General features: G+C 43.0%; 2 protein-coding genes across 2 annotated transcripts; one reads left to right on the top strand and one right to left on the bottom strand.

Annotated features, from left to right (window-relative positions):
- Positions 1–7,997: 7,997 nt before the first annotated feature.
- On the top strand, positions 7,998–19,308 carry atrip (ATR interacting protein). Its single transcript, XM_073467535.1, has 17 exons — positions 7,998–8,181; positions 9,241–9,593; positions 10,863–10,945; positions 11,162–11,332; positions 11,423–11,535; positions 11,732–11,979; positions 12,139–12,244; positions 13,013–13,177; positions 13,481–13,739; positions 14,450–14,503; positions 14,676–14,854; positions 16,280–16,416; positions 16,631–16,722; positions 17,209–17,295; positions 17,374–17,452; positions 17,573–17,794; positions 18,319–19,308. Exons 2-17 carry the CDS (start codon positions 9,242–9,244, stop codon positions 18,390–18,392), a joined length of 2,421 nt encoding a protein of 806 aa, XP_073323636.1. The 5' UTR covers positions 7,998–8,181; position 9,241; the 3' UTR covers positions 18,393–19,308.
- Positions 19,309–19,634: 326 nt separating this feature from the next.
- Positions 19,635–25,250, bottom strand: trib3 (tribbles pseudokinase 3). The gene is made up of 4 exons (XM_073469145.1): positions 24,607–25,250; positions 21,971–22,249; positions 21,546–21,838; positions 19,635–21,239 (listed from the first exon to the last, which is right to left on the bottom strand). The coding sequence occupies exons 2-4, from the start codon at positions 22,247–22,249 to the stop codon at positions 20,750–20,752; spliced, it is 1,062 nt and encodes a 353-aa protein (XP_073325246.1). The 5' UTR covers positions 24,607–25,250; the 3' UTR covers positions 19,635–20,749.
- Positions 25,251–25,910: the final 660 nt, after the last annotated feature.

Raw genomic sequence — 25,910 nt, 5'->3', positions numbered from 1 at the left:
TTACCTGACTGTGGCAGCCATTAGGTTCTTCTAGGTTTGAATTACAACATCCCATCAGGCAGTTCTGTCCCTTTGGTCCACGGCCAGTCAGTTCTGGATCCTGCGAGATTCATTATGTGAAACAAAGAGAATGAGACAACACAAAGCTTCTGTATGTTTATATAATATTAGTTTGTTGGTTCCCAGAACAAACCAACAAACCACATGACAGAACTACTGAGCGTGTGTGTGTGTGTGTCTGTCTGTCTGTCTGTCTGTCTGTCTGTCTGTCTGTCTGTCTTAGTGTCACCTGGTGGCCAATGTCCACAGTGTCCCGTGGGGAGCTTGACAGGTAGCTGTACCGTCCTCCTTCACAGTGATCTTGTGGCACAGGCAGATGGCTGTAATAATGTCTGAGACAGAAGACAAGAACATAAAATTGAGATCATTTTTAAAAATTATGTCACAAAGCACAACTAACGACCCTCATACTAATATACTCCAAAACAGACATTGACATTTATGTTCTGGTTCTGGTTCCTTCTGAGTTTACAGTTTGTGCGCCTGTCATTAAAACTTCATGGTGTGCTAGAACTACAGTATGTTGATGATATTAGCTGTTGGGTTAACTCTTTAAATATATGATAGCTAGATTGTACAAAACATCATATTGTCTTTCTATGTTTGTGTACCTGTCCTGGTAGGAGGGGCTGGATGCGTTACGCCCCGCCCCCATCATTGGGAGGGGCAGGTTGAGGTGCTGCAGGTTGAGGGGGAGGGGCTCCCAGGATGCCCTGTCTACCTCATTGCCACACCCCCTCTGACCCTTTATCTGCATGGTGATTGGACGCTGACTGGCCGCCAGGATCCGCAGAGCATCACGTTGACTCAGGTGTGCTAGACTCCGCCCATTCACCTGAGGAAGCAGACAGAGGTAGAGAAGAGATGTGATGTAAGCAAACATGTGCCTAATCCCACATCCAGCCGAAGCAGATGATGATCCCATGGGAGTCATGTCTTCACTTTCGTTTTAGATCAGGTTTAGTTTCCACCAACTCCTTAGGAAAATATCTGGCTCTTCGGATGATAGGTATTCCACCGTCTTCACCAGATAAACACTAACTTCGTCTGCCGTGCAGGGTTTATGTTAGCCGGCATATGCTGGATATTGTGCAGCAATTTTTGCCTGAGAAGATTTCACGGCACTCATTTAAAAGCTGCATACTACAACAAGGCGAAGCAGACATTCCTGGACCGGTTAAATAAAAAAATAAATTAAAAAAAGATGCGGCAGGAGAAATTCAACTGGAAAGCCGATCACACCGAGACACCTCGCTAGACACATGTTGCCCAGCAAAACCAATGTTTTTCTGTGGTACAGCGCACCTGGCGTGATCATCGTGGTTTTTTAAATGTAGACTATGGCTACGTAGTGTATCGGTGCAGGAGTTGCTCTATATGGCTGGAATTTTATAATACTGCCAAAATTGGCTGTCGAAAAAAGGTCGGGACTGAACAAAACAGTTAATATGTTGTAGAACCAAAACTTGAAAAGCTCCTCGGAGCTACAGAGTTGTTAAGATTTCTGTGGATTCACAACAGAGAGACTTCACTGTGTCTTCTGATCATGTCAAAGGATGAGAAAACATGTGTCTCAATCTCAAACACAGAAAAATTCTGTTTGACGAATGTGCATCTTGCAGCATTCGGCAGCACTGGCTTTAGTGCTAGCTAGATTTGGTCAATATAAGATATGTAGAGTCCATCATTAGCAACGCTATTAAACGACGAGCAGGACTGGTTTATGGTAATATTGGAATTTTTATATGATTTTTGCATCAATTATTAATTCACTGAATCTTAAGCCCTTTTTGCACAGGAATACTTTTACCTGCGGACCTCTAGTAATTTGTAATAATTGTAGAGGACTTCTGTGATTCCACTGCGTATTACCTACCAAACAAGGTTTTTGTTTCCCTGCTGCTTTGGCAATTATAGGTAAAGCTTTGACAGCATTTTGAGTGCAAATTCAGCCGGATCATCTCACTTCACAACATGAAGACCAACTGGCAGAAAGAGCCAGCTCAAATTTATCAGAAACTCTTTTCTTTCAACAGGCTCAAACAGTTATTATGGGCCTTGAGGTTGTGTCCAGGGATAATGTCAGTAAATCTTAGTTGCATACACACTGCATGAAATACAGATGTGGGAGGTAATTTATGTATGACATGAGGCCCTCTGGTAATTCTAGTCCCCTGAGAATAGCGTTTCATGACCTCAAGAGATGGTGTCTTATATACCTGCACTCCACCTTTTTTACACATGTGGATCAGTTTTCTGGTCTCTGTAAGCAGAATGACTCGTCTTCCTCAGCCGGTAAAATGTCTTCTGTGGCTCTGCAGGCGCTTTGACTAAAAAAATAACCCTGATGATGTCATATTGATGTCAGCTGAGCTTGAAGAGTACAGATATATAACAGAAAGCCTGTGATACAGACTGAAGGTGTGAAGTATTAAAGAAGTGGTTGTTTACCAGACAGGGAGGATCTAATGGCAAAATGCTGTCCAACTGCATTATGGGAAATGTAGGATCCAGTGTTGCGGGAGTTTGACACATACTAGGGTCTAAAAGTCAACATATGTCAGCCTCTGCTGCACTATTCTCTCATTCGTCCAAAGTGAAAGACTGAATCACGAGAGGAATTCTTCATTCCAGTTGTGCATTGTGAGAAAACAGCGTCAGTGATACTATAATCACATTTTAGTCTGCATGCTGCCATTTTAATTGCTCTTCATCACATCTTTTTTTTTTACAGTGTGAACACACTACAGACTGAAAACTCTCAATTAATCAACATTGTACAACTGGGTGACAAAGCACAACTCTGCCTGCAGACAGATGGTGGATTTATTCCAGAATGACAAACAAACAGTCGATTTTAAATCAGATATGACGAATTGGGACATCATGTCCATGTTTTCAGTAAAGGGTTAACACCTACGAGCCAACATAAACCTCATCCTGCTTCACACACACACACACACACACACACACACACGCATACGCACATGCAGCTCAGCACCCATCGAATTAGACGCATGAAGTGAAGTGAGACGCATGAGTATTGTTAACTCCAGCACATCACAACCATGAGTCACCCTCCGCTACATTCAACCAGAAACACACACACTTGTACACACACTCACACACACATACACAGCAGGAGCTGAAAAGCACAAAATGGCACCTGTGTGTGGAAACAGAGGACGGCAGCAGAACGTCTGTGAGCCCTCAGCAGATGGAGATGATGAATATCCCATTCTTGCACGACACATTAAATTTTCTACATATTTAAAAAAATTAGAGATAAACTGTTGGAGATTTAAACAAATATAAATTAGGTTTATTAAACACACACACACACACACACACATGCAGAACCCTGCAGAAATCATGAAATGATGCCATTTTGCATCTGCATCTGTACACACACACACACACACACACACACACACACCTCCGAGCTCAGTTCTATCGTCTTCAATTGAGATGACACAAAACCCACATAGCATCATTAAAACACTGAGGCACGTCTTTTGGACGCTCACCATTTGGTCCCCCATCCAAGGTCCAGAGAGCCAGCAGCCCATCGTCACGGCAACAGTGGACAGCTGCCTTGGTTCCTATGAAAATCAATGATGCTGCTGCTTCCTCCAGCAGATCGTCTCTTCCTCCTCCTCCTCCTCCTCGCTCTCTCCGTCTCTCTCTCCTCACTGTGCCTTTCACTATCACTCTCTCCTCAGCATCTGTCCCCTCCTCGCTGTCCTCCTCCCCTCTTCTTCTCTTCTTTATATCCCTCTTTTATTATTTTCTCATCAGTTTCTTCAGCGTCTCTATCCTCGCCCCTCCCCCTCCTTCACAGCTCCAGATTGTAGCATCCTGCACACACTTACACACACACTCATGCATGCAGCGCTGCAAACATAAAAATATGCGCAGGCTGACACAGAGCGTCCAGAGACGGAGAGGGAAACACACGCAGTCACACAGCGAGTATGGTGTCTGATTGGTGGCCTTTTAACAGTCATCAGCCAATCAGACGCAGCGGGCTCCCTCTGGATGGCTTCCTCTCTAACTGAAACCCCTCATGAAGCATCGTCATGTGCAGGAGGAAGCCTGTACTGCAGTGATACACACAGTAACAGAGGAAACACACCATCCAACCATCCATCTTCTCGCTGTTAGTCCAGGAATCTCCAGTAGATGCTGCCCAAGGCATTCTGGGAGTTGAAGTCCCTCCAGTGCTTCTTCTAGAGGACTTCTGTTCCAGATTGGGTCCAGACTTTTGGGGAATATATTCTAACTTAGTTTGCACAAATTGATCAAAAAAAAAAGAGAAACCCAATCTAGCAGGGCCCCGAGGACAGATAGACCTTGATTAGACCCGAGGACACCTGATCCAATTAAAGGGTGCTTTCACACTGACAGTTTAGTTCAGATCCACTGCTTTCATCCCCAGGTATGCCACAAGAAACTGCACCTGAGTTGATGTAGCCTACACTAGGTGCTCTACACAGACATAAGAAGTCAATGAAACTACAAATTACAATTTCTGTAATTGTAGGAATCGTGTGGTTGCAGATGTGTGTGAAGCATCGTTGTTTTGGTATTTGTAGCTTGTTTGCAGCAACATTCATATTCAAAGCAGCATCGACCGTCATGACTCCAACTTTGTTTTCTATCAGAATCAGCTTTATTGGCCAAACATGTGAACACATACTAGAAATTTGACAGCAGAACAAGAACAAAGCTTAACAAAGTCAAGTCAGATTAATTTTATTTACATATAACTGTATCATAAATGTCTGCTCAGCAAAATGACAACTCGTATCATTCATTTTAAAGTCATATATTACGTTACAATTTTATTGTCTGCATAGAGTAATATATTACTTATTACGCTACTTTTTAGTTACTTTCAACAAAATGCCCAAATAACCTATAAAGAACAATTAAAAAGCTGAGATCTATTTGAATAAATGCATGGCCTTGGACACAGGGATGAGCAGGCACACAAAGGATCTGTCTGATATATGATAGCCAAACTTTCTCGATGGATGGATGGGGTTTATGGGGCAGGACCTCAGTGTGTCTAAAATCCTGGCTACAGCCCTGTCTGTCCATGAAAAGCACTCCACACGGGACATCCTTCTCACCTTAATGTGAACACAGCTCTCTCACTCTGATTGGACGGCAGAATGGCTCCCACTACAGACCGCTGTCCAATCAGTCCTGAGAGGACAGTCAGGGATGTCTCAGATCCATAATGGACAATCAGAAAACCTTCTCGTAAGAGTTACGGCCGCTCCTCTGCATTAACGCACACATACACATGTACTGTATATAGGCCTCATTTCATCTGATTCACTCAGTGACCCTGCTTTGACTGTTTGGTTGTTATGGTAACCCACTTGCCTGCCAAATATGTGTGTGTGTGTGTGTGTGTGTGTGTGTGTGTGTGTGTGTGTGTTGCTTTACCCATTCACTGAATTATCTTTTAAGGACATGAAGAGCAGAATCTGTGCAGAGGAGTCCTGCTACGATGCAGATTACTGGTGATACCGGTGAAAGTGTGGTGCTGCAGATGTAAGTGATGGTGGTGTGTGTGTGTGTGTGTGTGTGTGTGTGTGTGTGTGTCTTGATGCTGATGATGGGTGCATCTGGATGCCTGTCGCTGAGCTCTGCCATTTCTGTACTGAAGTATGTAGGCGGAGAGAGAAAGAGGGAGCATGTGTCAGAGTTACATACACGCACATACACTGTAGAGCCTCAGCTGCGACACACAGACCTGTCTGTATCTAAAAATGGAAAGCACACTTGCTGTTGCTGAGAAGCCACAAGAAGCTTCTATATGAAGAAGACGGTACATACAGGGATTAATATAAACATCCACCAGCCTTGAAAATATATTACCGACATGTCGTGTGTCGTAAAGGTGCACTTAATTACATTTCTTTCTCTTGAATACATGCGTGGTGATCTCACAGAGGCACACTTCAAAATAAAAAATTTCCATTTGACTTCCTCGCTAAAATCTCTCTAAAATGAGTCGTGTGACTGTCCAGCTGCTAAAATCCAGATGAGGGAAAAGAGGGGGCGATAAAATGTTAATACACTCTTCTGACTCATCTGATGTTATTACCATGAGCTCAGAGCAATTAAAGAGTAAGTACACCTTCACATTCCTTTAGGACCCTCTGTCCTAGGGGGAAATCAGAGGCTCTGGAGGTGGGTGGGGCAAAATGATTGCATGAGGTATAAACCTGTGGCTATGTAGACTGTGACAGTAAAAAAACAAACAAATCCTTATATCAACCAAATGATATATAATGTGTTCACTGATCAGCTTTATTTTTGCACGTTTTCTGTCTTTTTTTTCTTTTTTACATAAAAATCCGAATACATTCTGATATTTTCTTGATAATTATCTTGTTGCCTGTCCTCTTCCAGGTCACCATGCTGGGGTGGAGGTTGTGTGGCTTGGGGCACCACTTGGCTCGGCCTCCTCATTTGTCCTCCTGGATCCACACTCTTCATTTTGTCATTGTAATCTGTATACTCTTTGATTTTGTTGGTCTGTTTTCTTCTATTTCATGTCTGTCCATCCAGGGAGAGCGATGCCTTTATTATTGAAAGGTTTTTTTTTATAATAGGAAGTTTTTCTTTACTCAAATCGAAGGTCTAAGGACAGAGGATGTCATTCACTGTACAGATTGTAAAGCCCGCTGAGGCAATGTGATTGGGATTTTGGGCAATATAAATAAAAGTGACTCGACCTAGTTCCCCCTTGTTTCTATTTTTTGTACCAAGCTCAGTAAGGTTGACCAGATCCCCACAAACCAAATGTGGGACAAATAGTACGTGTCTGTGGAACAATGTAGGACACGTTGTCAGTCCTAGAGGAAGTCTAAAACGTTGATATAATGCTCAGTTAACTTAAAAAAATGACTACAGTACACAAAATGACTACAGTCATACATACATTGACTGTACGATATTCACGCTATTTAATGAAAAGAGACAAGTTTTTGTTTGTTTTGTATTTTATTTGAAATCTGATTCATTGATTCATTCATTAATTCATTGATATGCATTTTTTTTGCAATCTAGTACAATCAGAGCATCTACAGTGTCTCCTTGATGCTGCCACCAGGGGGCACCAAAGTCTAACAAGTGTAAATCTAAAGGCCTTTCCTCACTGCCTCCAGTGTGTTTGTATGTGTGCACATAAAACAGACAGACTCGTGCTCTGGCTTGAATGACTGTGCTTTAGGCTGTAGCCCGCTTCACCAAGCAGAACATAACTGAATAATAATAATAATAATGTTAAAAAAATAGAAAAATCATCACAATAATATCAATAATAAATCATCAGCATCATGACATTTGATGTTTTTGTGATAAAATGCTATAAACAGCAGCAATCACTTATTATTATTATTATTATTATTATTAGACTTATTTTGCTTTCTCCCACATCCTGACCTTGAAATAAGGCTAAACCATTAATTCCTTGAAGTGAAAAAGTGCACAACTCTTGCTCTATAAGACCCGAACAGCGCACCAGATGAACAAACAACAAAACACAGTTCAGAGGTCTGCTAATTAAAAGGAGTAAAAATTTAAATATCTAAATAGTCTAATTGTTTTTGCCAATTTCTGTTTTGTTTTGTTTTTTATTTCAATTTTCAATGGAATCAAATATGATTTTAAATCTGTAGAGTTAAAAGCGTGACAGGAGGGCAATATTTCAAGCCATTTCATTTTGTGAATGTAATATTTTGCTAAAATAATAATTAAGTTAATAATGTACATTTCATCTGGAGAGAAGAAGAAAGAAGAAGAAGAAGAAGAAGCACACTCCTCACCAGCTGGTGGCGGTAATGCGCCAAAATGTCCGCCATAGAACGCGAAGAAGAAGAAGAAGAAACAGCAACAGAAGAAGAAGAAGAAGAAACATTTGATACTGAAGCGCGGTCTGCAGCTCCGTCATTATCAGACACCTTTTAACGTCGTTTTTATTTTGTATTGACTCACATTAAAATGCTGTTGTGACGCAGTGAGCTGTGTTAGCCTCGCAAGCTAACTTACACACGTTATCTTGGTAGCTAACAGCTAACAGGAGCCCCACTGGGACACAAGGTGAGTTAATGTAGGATAACTAGACAAGCTAGCAGTGGACACCCTCACTAATAAGTTTAAGCCACCAGTCAGCTCGGCCTAAACAGAGCAGCTGTACCTCTTATAACCACACGAATAACATTATGTTTTCATTCATATTCATGAGCATTTAGTGAAGTCGTCATCAGTGTCAACATTGTGGTGCTAAAATGTGATGTTTGAGTCAAACTTGTACAAGCAGAAAGCAGGAAAGAGGAGCTCATCTTAATGTGGCTCACTTAAATTAGTTGTATAGCAAAAAATGATCATAAAAAGTGATATCAGCCTGTGGAGATATCATTAAACGTGTGTATGTTTAACTGTCAACCTGTGAATCATTTCTTTAAGGATTATCACAGTGCTGGCAATATAATATGCTTAATGTATCATTGCTGTGGTTTTAAATTTAATGTTGGTTAATTGTATCCATGCAGATAAAATATTCACTGACATTTTTATAAAAGTATATAGATACGGTCAGTGTGAACAAGAGCATCCCATTTGATTGTATTCATGCTGAATCCATCATGTCATGAACTGGCTGTATTTGTGTTGGGCAGGTGTAGTGACAGACTTTGTATCTTTTTCATCATCTTGTCATACCTCTCCAAAATATGGAGAAAGTGTTTCCTTTGCCTCTGTGCCGTATCACTGCCACCTGTTCGCTATTCCTAACTAACGTATGAGACCTCTGCACCTCTCTGAAATACTGTGGGAGGGCAGGTCTTATCAGGTTTTATCATTTTGACACAATTAAGACAAAAAATGTACCCATGAGTGGCTTTATAGAGACTGACCTGATGCGTATATTCATCAAGCATCTCCGAGTAGAAAATCTGTCTTACTGACCGGAAATAGTGATGCAAAATTGGTTGTACAACCACAATTGCATCACAGAGTTTAATTTTTGGACAGCTAGAACTGACACCATACTGTGAAACTGTTGATAAATAGGTACCCCGATGCCAAACCCAAACATTGTACGCACAGTTTATTCTAGCTCGCTAACCTGCCTTTCTCTTTCCTCTTCTTCCCCCGCAGGATGAACTGCCCCCCAACCAAGCGCCTCCGAGGCCTGAACCAGGGTATAGCGACAGCGATGGCCTTTGATGACCCATTTGGAGATGACGAAGACTTCACCCAGGATGACTTGGATGAGATTGACGACATCTCCTCGCAGGCCATCACCTCTGCCACTGCACCTGGGCTTGGGTCGAAACCAGGAACTAAACCTGCAGAGCTGGCCCGCGGGTCTGCCAGGCCGCCTTCCACAGGGCAGAGCAAATCTTTGAGCAGAGCCGCAAGCAATCAGAGCAGAGAGAATACGTTTGGCTTCTTCAGCAGCAGCAGCAACAACAGAGGGAACGCTGGATTGCTCAGCAGAGAGCCTCTCGGTGAGTTCAGAGCAGTTAATCCATCACGCTCAATATTTAGGAAGCTCCATCTTTTCTTTTTCTTTTTTACTGTTGTTTACTACAGCAGCAATGAAAATAAATCGAGAGAATAGAATATTACTTAATTACTCCTGAAATGTCTTCCATGTGCCCAGAGAGTCATTTAAACAATGTGTGAAAACACATGCAGATTTATCTCCAGGGGGTCAGTCCAAGATATTGTAACTGTGAATTCCATCTCATCCGATCCTGTTAAATTTCCTCTTTATCACATTAATTAAGTACAACGTTTTGGCTCATCGTCTGGTACAGAGAGTCTGTTCGTCTGTATGTGACCACGAGCCAATTTGGGTTTGGTGCAGACAAACAACCGTGTCTGTGTCCTTTCAGAGATAACAAACACAGAGTCTTCCAATTTTGTGTAAAATTTAAAAAGCAGAATGAAAATGATATATCGATCAAAATGGGCTTTTTCTATTTTAATTGACAAAATCAAAACCAGGATCGGCAGTTCGCCCAGTATTTTTTTTCTCTCTCCACCCACGCATGATTGCGCGGAGAGAGAGAAAAATAAACACTTCCAACACAACATAGTTAGTTTGCCAGTAATGTGCGGCTGCTCTTCCAGACACTAAACCTGTGTGCAGAAGATGATCAGCTGACTAGTACTGGAGGTAACTCTGACAGCGATAGATGTTGGGTTTATTTTTTTTTTGTTCCTTTTTATTGTTTGGGAAGAGGGTTCACTCGTGTGGGACGAACTGAACTGAACAGAACTGATAACATTGCCAGAGATCCTTTACTGATTTTATTTGGGAAGAGGGGTTACTGCGAGAAACTGAACTTGGGTGGAATAACTTTCTTCAGACACCTTAGTTGGTGACAAACTCGGATGTATCAATGTGTCATTAAGTGACTCGGCTTCACGTTGATGCAAACAGATGAAGAAGTCGAACATGTTTCACCTTCAATGAAAATAAATACTTTATATGAACTTTAAGTGAAGAGAAAATACAGACAGGATGTAAAAGCAGAGTTTGTAGAGAAATAAGAAAAACTGAGCGAATATCCGGTGAATTTGTAAATCAGTTTTTTGAAGCATTCGCTGCGTGTTGTCACAGTAAACGCACATAGTGGAGGAGGGGAACTCTACATACACCTCTACTCCTTTACTGTATTAAAACCTGATTAAACAGATGTTAAAAAGGCAAAACAGTGAATATAGTTAATGTTTTAATGTGTGTTGTTTCTGTTGTTTTGTGTGATCAGGTAACAGGCAGCAGCAGTTTGGGTCGGACAGAGAAGACTCCTACGGTGTGCTGGAGGCTCAGCATGCAGAGCTAAAGAGGAAGGTGAGACTCGGTGGTTTTTGACTTGTATAAGACGTAAAAACATCCAACAGACACAAGATCAGCAGAGCAGGTTCAGAACAAGTCTTTATGATTGATAAAGGTCTCTTTTTAGCATATTGTTATGAAAACATGTACCTGACAGTGTTTGACTTTTCAGTCTACCAACTAAGAACAGACTCTGGATCAATATGTCTTGGCAAATGTGTATGTTTTTAGCTGAAGGAGGTGGAGGAGGAGATTGTGTTGAAGAGCGGGGAGATCCGGGTCCTGAGGGACTCTCTGAAAGGAGCTCAGCAGGAGAAGGAGGCCCAGAGGCAGAACCATGTCCTGCAGGAGACTCAGAGACAGAAAGAGCAGAGCGAGAGGGAGAAGGAGCTCAACAGGAAGGTGAAGAGCTGAAACACACACACACACAAATATACAGTACATATGATCATCAGAATAACATGATAATGTCGTCATGTTGTCTGTGTTCAGGTTCAGTCTTTGCAGTCAGAGCTGCAGTTTAAAGAAGCAGAGATCAATGAGATTAAGACCAAACTGCACAGTTCGGAAAAAAACAAGACGGCCTCTCCACTGCCTAGAAACAGGTCAGTCATCATCAATATTGCTAACAGACTTGATAATCAATTAAATGATTTTTTTTTATATATCATATGAATATCTTTGGTTGTGGGGTTAAAAAAGTTAAACAAAACCTAAAGGAAGTCTGGTATTTGTCAGGGGGTTAAAGGGAGAAATTGAAGCCATGACTTCAGAATGAGCACGTTCTCTCTCTTCTCTCAGTCCTAAAGTGCTGAGCAGTCTCGCCCAGTTGCATCATGGGAGCGGCAGCAGCTCCTCCTCCCCAACAGCAAATGGTTTCATCACAAAGGAGACGTTCGGAGCCAGCATCCCGTCCAGAACGACGCCGGTGAAGACGAGGAGAGATGGAGGGGACAGAGGGTCGTCCAGCGGCAGATCTGGTGACAGACAGGAAGTGTCTCGCCCAGACCCCTTCCTGTCCGTCAGACCTGCACACCTGCAGCACCGAGGTCAGTCTGTCTGTCAGTCTGCAGTGATGAATCAAGTGCAAACAAATCAACCAAAATATAAGACATTATCTTCTTCTTCATCTTCGTCATCTTTTTTTTCCTTTTGTCTCTCACAAGCTTTAACGGCTTCACGTAAATTGTGCGTGTGTCGTCCTCCAGGTGGCGTTCTGCTTGGGTTGTTGCTGCAGCAGCCTTTGTCTCCCAGCAGCCTCGGCCTCTCTCACCTGCTGTCAATGAGTCTGACTGACATCCACCTGACATCCAGGTAAACACCCTGCAGACCTGCATGGATGCAGCAAAATATAATGGAGTATAGTCAGAGGGATGGTGTTTGCACAAGTAACTTTAGACATAAACAGATATTAGTTCATAGTGTAGTGTGGCAGAAAACATCTGGGTCACGGAGTGAAAAAGCATCACTTACTCCTCCTCATTACCATAACTGAAGTGCCCTTAAGTTAGGCAATTAACCCCCAGCTACTTCAGTGAGGAGGCACATTGGCAAACAGATCAAACAAAAGAGGATTTGTGCGCATTAAAAGTCAACCTGGTTAGTAAAGTTGAGGACTGTCTGTGCTTAAAGAGGCAGAATCCTTGAGTTTGTTTCTAAATCTGACACAGCAGACGACTTCCTTTTGAAATTCTTGCATTGAAGCCAACACATACTGTACATATAGGACAGTACAAGAGTTTTAACCAAATGTTATGGTGCTATGATCACTTTTGCATCGCCTGTATTCTAAGTGTTGTGCTGGAGTCACTTAATGCAGCCACCTCAGTGACCACATGGTGTCGCCAAGTCTACCAAAAACACACATTTTTAGAAAAACTCCAAACTTTTAATGTAATATAATCTGTAATTTAATTTTAAACCTTTTGTAAGACAAAATTGAACTGAGTGGTACTAATGATAGTAGTTTCTACAGTCACTGTTGTAGCGCAGCTAGGAGCAGCAATTGCAGCTCAACCACAAAGTAGCTTAACTGCTATATAAAACTAACTTGTGGTGTCATTTGTGCTGTTATGATCTCAGCAGGCTGTCAGCAGGTTTTCTGCACCACCGGGATGCTGCAGTCGGTGGTGGTGAAGGTGGAGCTCCCAGAGCTGCTCTGAGTCCGGTCCAGAGTCTGGCTGTAACTGGACTCAACATGCTGAGTCAGAGCCGACCAGACACTGCAACCAGCAGCAGAAACAAAAGGTAGACTGGCAGACTGACGTAATACAGCTTCTCTGCTGAACCTGCACTAACTTTGATATGTGCTGCTCGCTGAAGAATCCAGAACAACTGAACACAGTTAGAGCTGAACCGTTCTGTGGACAACAGCGCCCTCATGTGGTCAAATAATGTAACGGCAGCACTGAAATAACCACAAAGAGAAAATCACTTAAGATTACATTTAATTCCTGTAAACTTTGTGCTACATTTAGATAAAGTGCCACTGATACAGACATTCATCTATGCACAACATTTTAAAACATCTCCATCCTGTTGTGTGTATAGGTCGTGTCCCGGTGCTGTCCTCCTCCTCCCTCTGTTGGACCTTCACCTGTCTCGGCTCTGTCAGGCCCTCGACTCGCTCCGCTCCACCTCTGCTGGTGGTTCAAACTCTCCTGCTGGCAGCTCGCTCCCAGCAGGCCATGCTGCTCCCACTGCTGGACTAGGGAGACTGGAGGAGGCTGGTTTGACTGGTTACAGTGTGAAGGACACTGGTTTGGCTGCTCTGAGGCTCCTCTACCTGCTGCTGGCCCACAGCGACGAGGTGATTTATGAGTCTCTGTAGGAAAGCTGTCTAGATAAGCAAGCGTTGAGCAGTTGTGAGTGTAGAAGGTAGAGCTCACACTCGGAGCTGACGTGTTTTGTTTTTGTCTGTTTTGTGTGCTCTTATTATGTGAACACAGCTGGTCTTCATGTTTTCTCCTTTTAAGATTAATTAATCATTAATTAAACATTAAAATGTGATGTGTCAAAATCCTGTTCATACATACACGTGTTAAACTGACTTTCCCCCTTACGCAAGTGAACGTGACATGTCACCCACATGATGATTGAGAGTCTGGTGAAGTTAAAAAAACAACTGAAAAAAATCCATCTACGAGCACAGCTCATCTGATGTAATCTGAGTCTCCAGAAGCCCCGAGATCCCCAAACCGATTTGAAAAGACATTATTCACACCTCGGATGCGTGGTCAAGCCTCTGCACCCTCTTCAGACAGGGTGTAAAAAAAGGTCTTCAAACATCAGTTCTTGGATTGGGCATGGAGCCATTTTACTTACTTATTTTTCTAAAATTTTATAAAAAAGGATGCTTCAGCACCACTTTTGTGGACTACAGAACTTCACCTCACTGTCCATCAGCTTGTGGGTGAGCAGATAAAGACTTCATTTTAACTTTTGGGTGAACTTATCCTCTAAGAAAGATCGTGTGCTGGTTGTGTATTTTCTGACCTTTGACCTTTTTAATGCTCCCAGGTGGTGGAGGCTGTGTTGTCAAAGGAGAGTCAGAGCAGAGTCACAGACATCAAGGTAAAGAAACACACACACACACACACACACACACACACTCTATTCCACTTTTATCTGGATTTTAAGTTGATTCGTCATTTCCTGATCTTGGACTGAGATGTTTTTGTGAAATTTCCCCTTAAAGAAAAACATTTCCTTTTAAATCCTCCTCCCTTCCTCCCTCTGCTCGTAGGCTGACCGCTCTGCTGCAGGGCTTGATCTGTGCTCCCAGAATGCCTTGCTGCAGTCAGTGTTGCAGCTCTGTGAAGCGGGCCAAGGCAACGGGGGCTCGCAGAGGGAGGAGCTCGTCCTTAATGCACTGAAGACCGTGTGTGTCCTTATTGAGAGGACTCCAGACACACACACTGACAGGTAAACACACACATTTAAAGATGTGACTACAAACTGAGATAATTTAACTTTTCAGCACCAACAAGCAGCAGTCAGGAGGTCAAAGGCCACAGACAGTCTTATAGTGTCTTTCTATAATTGTTTTTTCCTCCATGACCTAAAGTCAGGACATAAATACAAACTATACAGATCAGCCGAAGATAAACTGACAGACTCGATGATAATAAATTCACAAGTTTGCTCAGTTTCATACTGATAAAAAGAAAATGAATGTTTGTTTGTTTCTTTGATTTAAGATGGCTGCAAGGAAAGTGTTCTCCAGCCACCCTTTGGCAAACATTCACTACACACATTATTTTTCCAATTACTTTGCAAAGACACACACACACACACACACTCGTATGATGAAACACTCACCTGGAAGGAATTCTGGAGGAAGGGGAGTGGCTGAACAGGGAGTGTGTGTGCGTGTGTGTAAGTCTTCACTGACTGTCAGATGTTATGTAATATCTGACTGTAAACTACCTTTGGTGATTTACAGTCAGTGTGATGATGTAACGGAGAAATAACTGATGAAATATGAACCGCAGCTGAACTTTGTGAAGTTCCCTTGAAGAAGTTTCTATAAATGACCCGTTGAACCAGATCAGCAAAGTGTGTCAGAAATCTCTCCTCTTCTACCGAGAGTCAAAACTGTGTAGACGTCTGACTCTTCACTTTAAATTATGAAGTGATTGTTTTCTAAGACTAACTGCTACCAGTTAATGCAGGATGACTTTCATGGTGCAGATTTAGCAACATGAATTCAGTCAATGAGTCAGTATTACAGTTTTCTTTGTATATCATCCTCAGAATTTATGGTCCAAACTGATTACAAGTTTCTCTCTTTACTTCATGTGGTGACGTATAAATCACCAGTTTCATCACGATGAGATATTCTGTTGATCCTTTGGACATCAATACAATATTTGCTGATATTAAAAAGTCTGCCGTGATAAGAGTTCGATTTGATTCAACTCTGCAATCGATATGAGACGATACACAATCGGTTGCAGAAGAAGCCGTCACCACTTTCTTTTCTGCTTTTGGCCATAAAGCAGATAAGAACATGTGAAGTGCCGTGAGGTTTACTTTAAAACTGACTCCACTAACAAACATAAAAACATGTCGTAACAATAAGAGTTTTAACAAACGTATAAAATACGGATCAATATGAACTCTCAAGGAGACAAAATAATTGTTTTTTGCTATTCACCTTTATTAGCTTAAGTCTATGGCATTTTACATTGCATTAATTAGCCTAGCAGCTAGCTGTGAAACAAAGAAATTCAGAGGAAAAACTGTGCTTCTTCAGGATACTTTTTAGTTTTTACTGCAGAAGTGATTGACTGATCCTTTCAGTGTCGTCTTGTAATATATCTGTCTCTCTCTCTGTCTCTCTCTCAGGTTGCAGTGTGTGTTGCAGGTGGTGTGTGTGTGTTTGTCAGCCGACAGCAGGTTGCAGACAGTTTCAGAGTGTGTGACCGTCCTCACGTCCATGTCCGACCACCAGACACTGGCTCAGCAGCTCTGCTCTCAGCATGGTGAGGCTCCGTCCTCTGTGACAGCTCTGTTACTACATCGACTTTAACTCCTCTGTGATTTCATGTCATTTATTTGTTGTAATGTTTTTTTAATCATTATTTTTCTTCAGATATTAACTTTATTGTTTGAGTTGAGCTTTGAGTTTGAATAAACAGAAAAATGTCACTGCAGCTGAACGTGAGCGGTGCTTGATTTTGTGCTTGTTCTCTTTAGATCCGTGTGTTTTCCTCAAGTTGTTCCAGTTCATCAGAACCAGAACAGACAACCAGGCAACACACACAGACTGGATTCAGCTGGACTTGCAGGTATCACTTCTGTTAAAGCTCTGTGATGTCCCTCTCTCTGTGTGTGTGTGTGTGTGGTGGGCTGTGCTGGACAAGCTCAACAGAAAATGGACTTGACAGTAGAGGGTCATAAGTTCATCCAGTTCACTTGTGCTCCAGGCTGTAACAGCTGGCCCATGTGCTGCTGTCTCTTCCTTTAGCTGGCATCCACCCACAGCATGCATGCACGCTTACATGCATCGCTTCAATGGCTGATGTTGCAGATTCTAAATAGTTTCATAATTTAAATTGGTTTGAATGTATCTCTTGCTTGGACACTGAGGTAGTAAGAAGCCTCTGTTTCCTGATGTGTTTCTGTTCTAATCTGCTAAAAACTGAAAACTTCCTCCATGTTTACATGTTGTCATGAAGACTCTGTCTTGATTTGTTTGTGTTGGCAGCTGCTGATGTTTGAGTACAGCTTTTATTTGAGAAATGATTTCGGCTGTTGTTGTCTTTGTGTCTCAGGTGGTTTGTTTGCTGCGCAGACTGATGACTCAGAGAGCAGAGAGCTGGACCACCAACCAGCACAGCACCTGCCAATGTTACACTGAGGTAAATCTCTTTCTCCTTTCTCACCCCAGACTTTGTGTTGCATTTTCCTACACAAACCTCTCTCTCTCTCTCTCTCAGCTGGTTCAGACAGTGGTGATTGTTTTCCATCGTCAGTGGTTGGATCTTCGTGGTTCTCAGGAGCTTACAGACTCAACAGGTCAGATTTAAAACACAAGGCTGGAAATAGTCACCGCTCAGTCCCATAAACTTTTTATGACAATAATCTGTCTCTGAAATCATCAACTACCACTCAGGGGTTTTTGGGTTTTTCCTTCAGGCCTGGCCTCGCCCTTGCAGCCTAGCCACGCCCCCTCGTTGCCATGGTGGCGCGGCGCGGCGGCGTCTCTACTCAGAGAGTGTCTGCTGCTGCTGCACTGGCTGCTGCTGCATCACGGCAGCTTCTCAGAGAGCTGCAGGCCGCTGCTGCACATGTACGACCAGGTGATCCCTGCTGTCCGAGACACGCTGAGGAAGATCCCCGAGCTGAGCGAGAGCGAAGGTACAAACACACACAGACACACACACACTGTTTTGTGAAGTTAAATGCTTGAAAAATTAAAACTTGTAACTGCAGCTCTGCCCAGGCAGTTGGAAAATTACTTTTCAGATCAGAGGAGACCAACTATCTGGTTTTCATTTCAGCCAAACTCGACTTGAAAGCCTTTTCTTTTTACAAAATTGAAACATGAACTTCTTCTATCAACTCGGTCACGTCTCTCTTGAAGTAGTCAGATAATGATCACGAGCAGTTAGCATCTGTGGCATTGTTAAACTGTTAGTGCGTTTCTGTGGTAAAGACGTTGGGAAACTCTTGTGACTCATTTTAGATTAGTTTCCTCCAAATACTTTACACAACTCACACTTGAAGGAACTTGCTAGCCTATCAGTATGAAGGCTACGTATGTTTAGTCTAGTCTTAAAATAAAATACAGTCCCAACTTTTTCAAATATAGTTTCTAGAAAGAAGTGTATGTACTGTATATTCGGACTCAAGTTTTTGGCTTCCTGTTTCCTGTCCGTCAGAGCTTGCGTTGGAGGAGATCTGCCGCTCGGAGGGCGACGACACTGACGACATGGACACTGATACTGGCTCCTGATTGGCTGCTGCCACTGATTCCACCAGTGACTAATGAGCAGACATGAAGGGACAGTTAACTGACTGATGATTGGATATTTCAGACTGAGACAAGGACAGAACTGAGACTCTCGTCTGCGATGAAGTGGATGTTGGAGAGAAATGAAGATTAGAGTCTGACTGACGTGACGGACAGTCACAGGATTAATTCTGCTGTCTGATGGGATTTAATAATAAAACATGAAGGTGAGAAAAACTGCTGCTGTCAGAGTTCATCTTCTTTTATGTTTATTTCCTTCTTCATTGATTACTGTGCAAGTGGTCTTACAGTCTGGAGGCATTTGTCTAATCATAAATTGTTCAGCATTAATCTCTTTTTGGTGAGAGTGTCGACAAAAAGATCAATACCACTCTTTCACCTGTCCTATTGAATATGAAGCGAGCAGCCGGTTAGCTTATCTTAAAGACTGTGAACAAGAGGAAACCGTTAGCCTGGATCTGAGCAGAGGCTTCTGGGGTTGAACTTGAGCTGTTGCAGTAAGGACGAAGCCTGAGTACATGTTACACGTTCCACCTCGTTCCCAAATAGTCATTTTCATTCTTCGGCACTTAAGCAGTTTGACTTCTGCTTGTTCTACATGTGTCTTATTGCAGCGTCTCCTCACTGGAAGGTTGTGTTGTTCTTACAACAAGTGTTGTCGTCATTGTCGCTTCAGACCATTTCATTCTCTGTGCTGTGACCTCAGCTCGGAGGTGACATGGCTGCGTTGTGTGTCCATGATTTTACTCTGTGCTGCTTCTGTAATACATTTTAATGTCTTGAGATTAAAGTGATCATGTTGTAAGTCGTTAAAACTGAATTGTAGAATGAAATATGATGAAGACACATTTGTGCACTAAATAACGTTTTGTAATGTAATAAAAAAAAAAAAGTTTCATCCTTTTTTTTGTAATTCAAAATTTCTCAATTAATCTCACTCACTGAGGAGGACGAGGTGCAACAGCACAGTAGACTGACTGTAGACACGCTGTACAGTGCCAGAAACAGGCTGTGATGGATAAAAACTAGGAGAAGGAAACAAGAAACGGGAGTCTCCTGGGAAAATTGGGAGAATTGGCAAGAATTCTGAGCTCTCTCAAATCTGAAACATTTTAATCACAAGAACAAAAATACTGAGGTTTTATCTGTTGGTAATGGAGGTTCAGAACACAAATTATAAAACATTCATTGAAACCAAACAAAAACCAGTTCAGGACCAGAAGAGTTTGTGAAACCACTTTATTTATTCTCCAGCTGTAACTGAACGACACGTACAGAAGAAGGCATCCTATTGGCTGGCTGCAGGTCCGTGAGTCGTAGGAATAATTTCAGTCCGGCTATCTCAAGATTACAACCTCATTATTTTCTTAATATGATTCACCGCGCGATGCTTATCCTGGGTCCTTCAGAGACTTAACGACATTGTTATGTGACGAATCAGAAATAGTGTTCTCAAGATCACAAATTTACTGCGCTGATATTTTGGGATGATGATCCAGAGGCGTCCTTGGCTGAGTAAATTGTTACTTGAGGAAAACTTTTTATGAGAACCACAAAAACAAAATATGAGGAAATTAGTAAATGAAGTCGTGATCCTGAGATAACCGGCCTGAAACATTTTAAGCTGTTGCAGCTGTCCCTTTCCATCGAGCCGGGATCATCAGAAAAGGATGAGACACTCTGACATTTGAAAGTCACAGTGAAGCGAAACAGTTTGTATATTTTCTCAGATTATTTCTGTTTTCCAGAACGACCTCTGTCGCTGGTGATGTTCTTACACTCACCGATCCTTCTCTTATCATTCTTGGGAGCAACTAGAAAGTGTAAACATGAAAGAAAGAAGCAGCATCCAGTGGTGTGTTCAGACACCCTTCATCAATTTCTGAAATCTGACATGATCGTGTAACCAGGCGTTGAAGCAGATCAATAAAAGTCGAACACTAGGGTGTAACCGTTCTTTCTCCACTTAACGAGTAGCCGAAAAGCACTTGAACACACCACTTGTTCTGGTTTGTGTCAGACGCTGGTGGAGCTCAGTTAAGATTTTGTGGAAGACGAGGAGCAGGTTCGGTCCTTCAGGTGAGGTCGTCGTCACAGACCACGCCCCTTTCTAAGATGGCAGAGCTTGCATCGAGTCACAGCTACAGCAGGAGGAAGGCACCTGAGGGTCGGGGTCAAGTAATCCAGGATCAGTCTTTGTAGTGCGTGTGTGCTCGTGTACGGTTTAGGTTCAGTTTAGTGTAAGAGTTGGAGTTAACTAGTTGTGATGGTTGAGTTTACAGGAGGCATTTTATCACTGCAGGTCCTTACAAGTATAGAAGTCCAAACGTGTGTGTGTGTTAGTGTTTTTCTGTCCACGTCGGCACCACCTGGTCGTCGTCCTCTTCTTTACTCTGTAATGTTTTTGGTGAGCTGTTATGAGTCTTGTGCGTGTTCTGATGTGGTGCGCTGGGATTGGTCAGCCACGGGTGCATCAGCAGCTCCGAAGCCTCCAGCCTCTCTGCGGGCGACTTCCTCAGCATGCAGCCAATCAGACACTTGGCTTGAGGGGACAGCCAATCAGGCAGGCTGAAGGCCCCGCGGCGGATCTTGGCAAACAGCGCGGCGGGCTGCGTGTCCTGAAATGGGTATCGTCCAATCAGCATGGTGTACAGAGACACGCCCAGGCTCCAGATGTCTGCGGCGCGGCCCGAGTAAGAGCCTCTCCCGTTGGTCAACAGCTCGGGGCTGACGTAGGCGGGGCAGCCGTGTCTGTCTGTCAGAGAGTCGTCACCATGGTTACCGTGCAGGAGGATGCAGTCGTTGAGGCCGAGCAGAGCGAGACGTGTCCTGCAGGAAAACACACACACGGTCTACTTACTGCATCTGTAGTGCTGATGATAGAAGTAGTATAAGTATGTAGTAATACTAGTGTTACAATACTACTAATTATACTGCTGATAATTCTGATGTAAGCTGTTTTATTAGCAGGGTCAGTAGTATCCATTGTATTATTTTTATCAGCATTAGTATTAGAAGTATCAGCAGTATAAGTGTAGTATTGCAGTATTTGTAGTATTATCAGAGAACCTGTCAGTCTCAACTGTGTGTATAAGTGTAGTGTTGCAGTACTGCAGTAATAGTACTCAGTCTCACCTGTGCTCGTCGGTGAAGACGAACCTGCGGAGCTTCAGGTCTCTCAGGACGACGCCGTGCTCGTGACAGTGCGTCACGGCGTTCAGCACCTGAGCGAACAGAAGCTGCGCCTCCTCCTCGCCGAGACGCTTCCTGCTTCTCACGTATGCGTGCATGTCGCCGTGGTGACCGGGCAGGAAGACGTACACACTGTCCTGGCCAATCACCACGTCCTGCAGGCCGCAGATGTTGTCATGGTTACCGATGCGGATGTAGGCGGCCAACCGGTCCTGGTAACCACGCAGAGGAATCACCTGTAACCATAGCAAGGAGGGACGGTTTGGGTAAATCATTTTTAGCAGTACTTTTTGCAGTATTTGAGGTATTTTCAGCATGTGTAAGTATTAGCAGTATTTTTGTAGTATCAGCAGTATCAGTTGCTTTACCTGGCAGGTGTATTGCTGTTTTGTTTGTGCGTGCTCCGCCCTATAAGTCTCCTCCCCCTCGTAGCGTTCAAACAGGAAATACTGTCCAACTCTGGATGGGGATTGGCTCTGATTGGTGTTGGGGGCGGGGCTTCCGGGCTCGAGGCAGGGTGATAGGCCGGTGGCAGGAGGGTGCGGAGACAGACGGGCTACTTTACATTTGGGTAAATTTTCCTGGGGCTTGTCCAACAGTCTCTTCAGACACACCTGAGACCTGGCTGTAGCCACACCTTTGTTCATCTGTGATTGGAGGAGACAAGTGACATCATCAGGTTAATAAATACAGCTGTGGACCGATAATAATAATACGATTGATTGTTTCCCACTCATGTGATTCAAACTTTTCTATTAACTCCAGGATGTTGTAAAGTTCAAAAGTCAAAGTGTATTAAAACAAAGACAGGTGTAATCATTTTTTAAAATGCACGTTTGATATCTCACAGAATATTCTGCTTCAGTCCGTATTTGTTGATGTTTAGCCTTTTAAAAACTACATCTTCACTGCACCCATGGCACAGTTTGCTCTCTGTATTAACTGGGCGCTCATAAATTACATTTATATCGTCACACAACAAAAAAAAACAAAGGTTTTGGCTCTAACACTGTTGGGTTAAGCGTTAGGAAATGTAAAGCGGAGCCAGACCATGTAGGGAATGTAGAAACATGACAGTCAGCACAGTCCCACAAGATGTTAACACAACAACTTCACGCAGACATGAGTCACATGTGTCTTTTGAAACAGCTGCCTGCGACACTTTGATACCAGAGCAGTGAAGCTGAAAATGATGACACACGTGTCAGTCACATGTGAGAACTTTAACCGAGAAGTTGTGAATGTAACCTCAGCTGTGTCCGAGACGAACTGTATAAATTTTAGCTCCTCGCTGTTTCGTTCCTGCACTGCAGCGCCCTCTGCTGGTGACACCGCAGCCGAGCCCTCCCTCCTCCACTGAGCCCTCTTCAGTAATATTTCCACATACAGTCAGGAGAGTTATATTAGTATCACATCTCGCTGTGTTCTGTGTCTCTGCTGCTCACATGTTACACTGTTAACGTGTCTATAGGCTTCATGATGCAACTTCCTGTAAGCTGACAGACGCTCGAGCTTTCAGATCGTTGCATCAGAGCACAACAGTTTATAGTTTAAACGGCCTTTAAATACAGTCAACACCTACCACGCACACACATTGTGAAAGTGTGTGCGTGATTGTCTACAAAGTTTTTCTGAGCCTGCGGTCTGCGTGGTGACACTGTGTGGAAACCTGCTGTTGGCCAACGCTGCTTTCACTCTGGTGAAACAACCTGAGTCACAGCGTCACCGCGTCATCCCCTGACACACACACACACACACGCCCAGTGAATCTGTGCTGTTTGATGTCTCATCTCTTCTGCTCTCTGTGGAAGATTTCTCCACCGCTGTACGATCATCTGCAGTTTCATAATCAGAGATCAGATTCATAAACGACATGATCACAAAATTAGACTCTACTCAATCCCACTGGACTCTGACCTGGCTGGAAAGTTTCACTTTTGCCTTCATCGTAAATCGGCTCTCCGACACCTTCACAAACTCAACTTAAAACTTAAAAAGGGCTCCGACTATTTAAATTGTTACTTATTAAATTGTTTTTAAATCTTTTGATCCGTACAGTATTCGAAAACACTGGAAAATGTCCATGGTGGTGTCTTAAAACATCATGTTCTGTCAGAAAAACAGTCCAAATGTGAAGAAATTCAGTTTAAAATCATAGAAAACAAAGAAAACCAGCAAACATTCACACGTAAGAAGCTGGAATCGCTCTGTTTTCAGCACTGCTGCGCAAAATTGCTCCTGATAAATTATTAACTGACTGACTAATCGACCTCTCAGCACTGAAACTCACTTTTATACTTCAGATATTTTTTCCTTTCGCACTCAAAACTTATTTTAAATCATTGTATTTCATAGTTTCATAGTATCTTGTAAACACCGATGGATTACTGATCGGACCAGCGTGAGCTGACTCTTCGTAACATGTGTGTGAGTCTCTGTTAAAGCTCCTGAGGTCTCCATGACAACCGGGCAAACTCCCTCTGCTGATGAAGACCATGGGAAACGACTGAAAGCCCCAGAAAAAGCTCATACGTGCACCTTCAGATGAGGGATCGTGCCTCAAACTACTTTTATTAAGAGCTCAAGAGTGAACTTTGATGCAGAGACACTTCACTGAACTGACATGTACTTGTGTGAGTACATGTACTTAACTGCAGTTACTCTGAGGTACTTGTACTTTACCTGAGTATTTTCAATTCCCTGCTACTTTATACATGTCAGAGGTACGTGTTGGACCTTTTACTGCACTTTATCACTGTTACTTTGCACTTTTAACACATTTGTGACTGAGTTTAGTAGCTGAATGACAACAAGGACGCTGTGTCCACGTTACTGCACCAGTAGAAGTAATCTGATACAAATACTTTGACTCTGAAAGAAGATATTCTGAATAATAAGTACACTTTAGTTGAAATACTTGTGTATTTTTTTGTTACTGCAGTGAATTTCTGAATGAATTAACTTCACTTGTAGCTGAATATCTGCTGTCAGGTCAGTTTCTTACCTTGTGTTTGAAGCAGACTGGTTCTGACTGCAGGTCAACAGGAAACCAGTAGATCCAGTAGAGTCAGAGTGGGCTGGTGCTGTCTGTCTGTCTGTCTGTGCAGCAGAAGTTACTGGAGGTGTGAAACCTGAAGTGTTTCCTGCAGCAGTGTGGAGTCGGACTGGGAGCAGCGGGTCTGCTGTACTGGGACAACTGGAGCGGGATGACGTCTTTGTGTCCTTATTATTGTGCCGGTTGCGCAACGTGTCGTCACTCAGCTGCTGTCGAGCTTCTTCTTCACTTTAAATCAAACTCAGCTGTCGGTTCCGACCGGACCCGAAACAAACCGGAGCTACAAATTAAAGAATCATCGTGAAACTTGGTGGGGTTTTTTTTTCTCGTTATGTTTCCGGAGCTGAAGCGAACAAAGCCGAGCCGGACCGAGTCCTGCTGCCTTCCTGTCCCGGGTTGAAAGCGAGCTGATGTCCGCGTGTCGGTGCTGGTTGTAGATCCAAGTGTGACCCTCCGGACCTGGTTCGCTCTGACCCTGCTCGTCTCCACAACTTTGACCCGGACTGAAGAGGACTCAGGAGGACCGTGGAGGACTGTGGAGGACTCGGACTGACTCCGGCTCTGTTCGGTTACGTTGTTTCCTCCCGCGGTGTCGTCATCCAGCGGGGGGCGGAGCCACGATGTTGCAATCCTGAGCGATCATTCGTCAGAAAACACACGAGACAGTTTCAGTATGTGTTACTGTAAATACTGAGCTGCATGAAGTACTGAGAGCATGTACTGAAGTAAAAGTACCCGCACCACAGAGTACAAATACTGCATAAAGTATGAAGATAAGAGTACAGGCTACTTAAAGTACCAAAAGTAAAAGTACCAGCACAACAGAGTACAAATACTGTATAAAGTATGAGGATAAGAGTACAGGCTACTTAAAGTACCAAAAGTAAAAGTACCAGCACAACAGAGTACAAATACTGTATAAAGTATGAAGATAAGAGTACAGGCTACTTAAAGTACCAAAAGTAAAAGTACCAGCACCACAGTGTACAAATACTGCATAAAGTATGAGGATAAGAGTACAGGCTACTTAAAGTACCAAAAGTAAAAGTACCAGCACCACAGTGTACAAATACTGCATAAAGTGTTAAGATAAGAGTATAGACTACTTAAAGTACCAAAAGTAAAAGTACCAGCACCACAGAGTACAAATGAATGAATGAAGTACTGAGAGCATGCACTGAAGTAAAAGTACCAGCACAACAGTGTACAAATACTGTATAAAGTATGAAGATAAGAGTATAGACTACTTAAAA

Source organism: Pagrus major, chromosome 6 (assembly GCF_040436345.1).
Source record: "Pagrus major chromosome 6, Pma_NU_1.0".
Classification (NCBI taxonomy): Eukaryota; Metazoa; Chordata; class Actinopteri; order Spariformes; family Sparidae; genus Pagrus; species Pagrus major.
The sequence above is the reverse complement of the archived record's forward strand: the minus strand, read 5'-3'. Positions and strand labels throughout refer to the sequence as shown.

Excerpts from the sequence above, each read along its gene's own strand:
- atrip (XM_073467535.1), top strand. The coding sequence starts at position 9,242 with ATGAACTGCCCCCCAACCAAGCGCCTCCGAGGCCTGAACCAGGGTATA. Across the intron at positions 16,417-16,630 it reads GCAGCTCTGCTCTCAGCATG|ATCCGTGTGTTTTCCTCAAG; the intron begins GTGAGGCTCCGT and ends TGTTCTCTTTAG. Across the intron at positions 17,795-18,318 it reads CGAGCTGAGCGAGAGCGAAG|AGCTTGCGTTGGAGGAGATC; the intron begins GTACAAACACAC and ends CCTGTCCGTCAG.
- trib3 (XM_073469145.1), bottom strand. The coding sequence starts at position 22,249 with ATGAACAAAGGTGTGGCTACAGCCAGGTCTCAGGTGTGTCTGAAGAGA. Across the intron at positions 21,839-21,970 it reads AACAGCAATACACCTGCCAG|GTGATTCCTCTGCGTGGTTA; the intron begins GTAAAGCAACTG and ends CTATGGTTACAG. Across the intron at positions 21,240-21,545 it reads GTCTTCACCGACGAGCACAG|GACACGTCTCGCTCTGCTCG; the intron begins GTGAGACTGAGT and ends GTTTTCCTGCAG.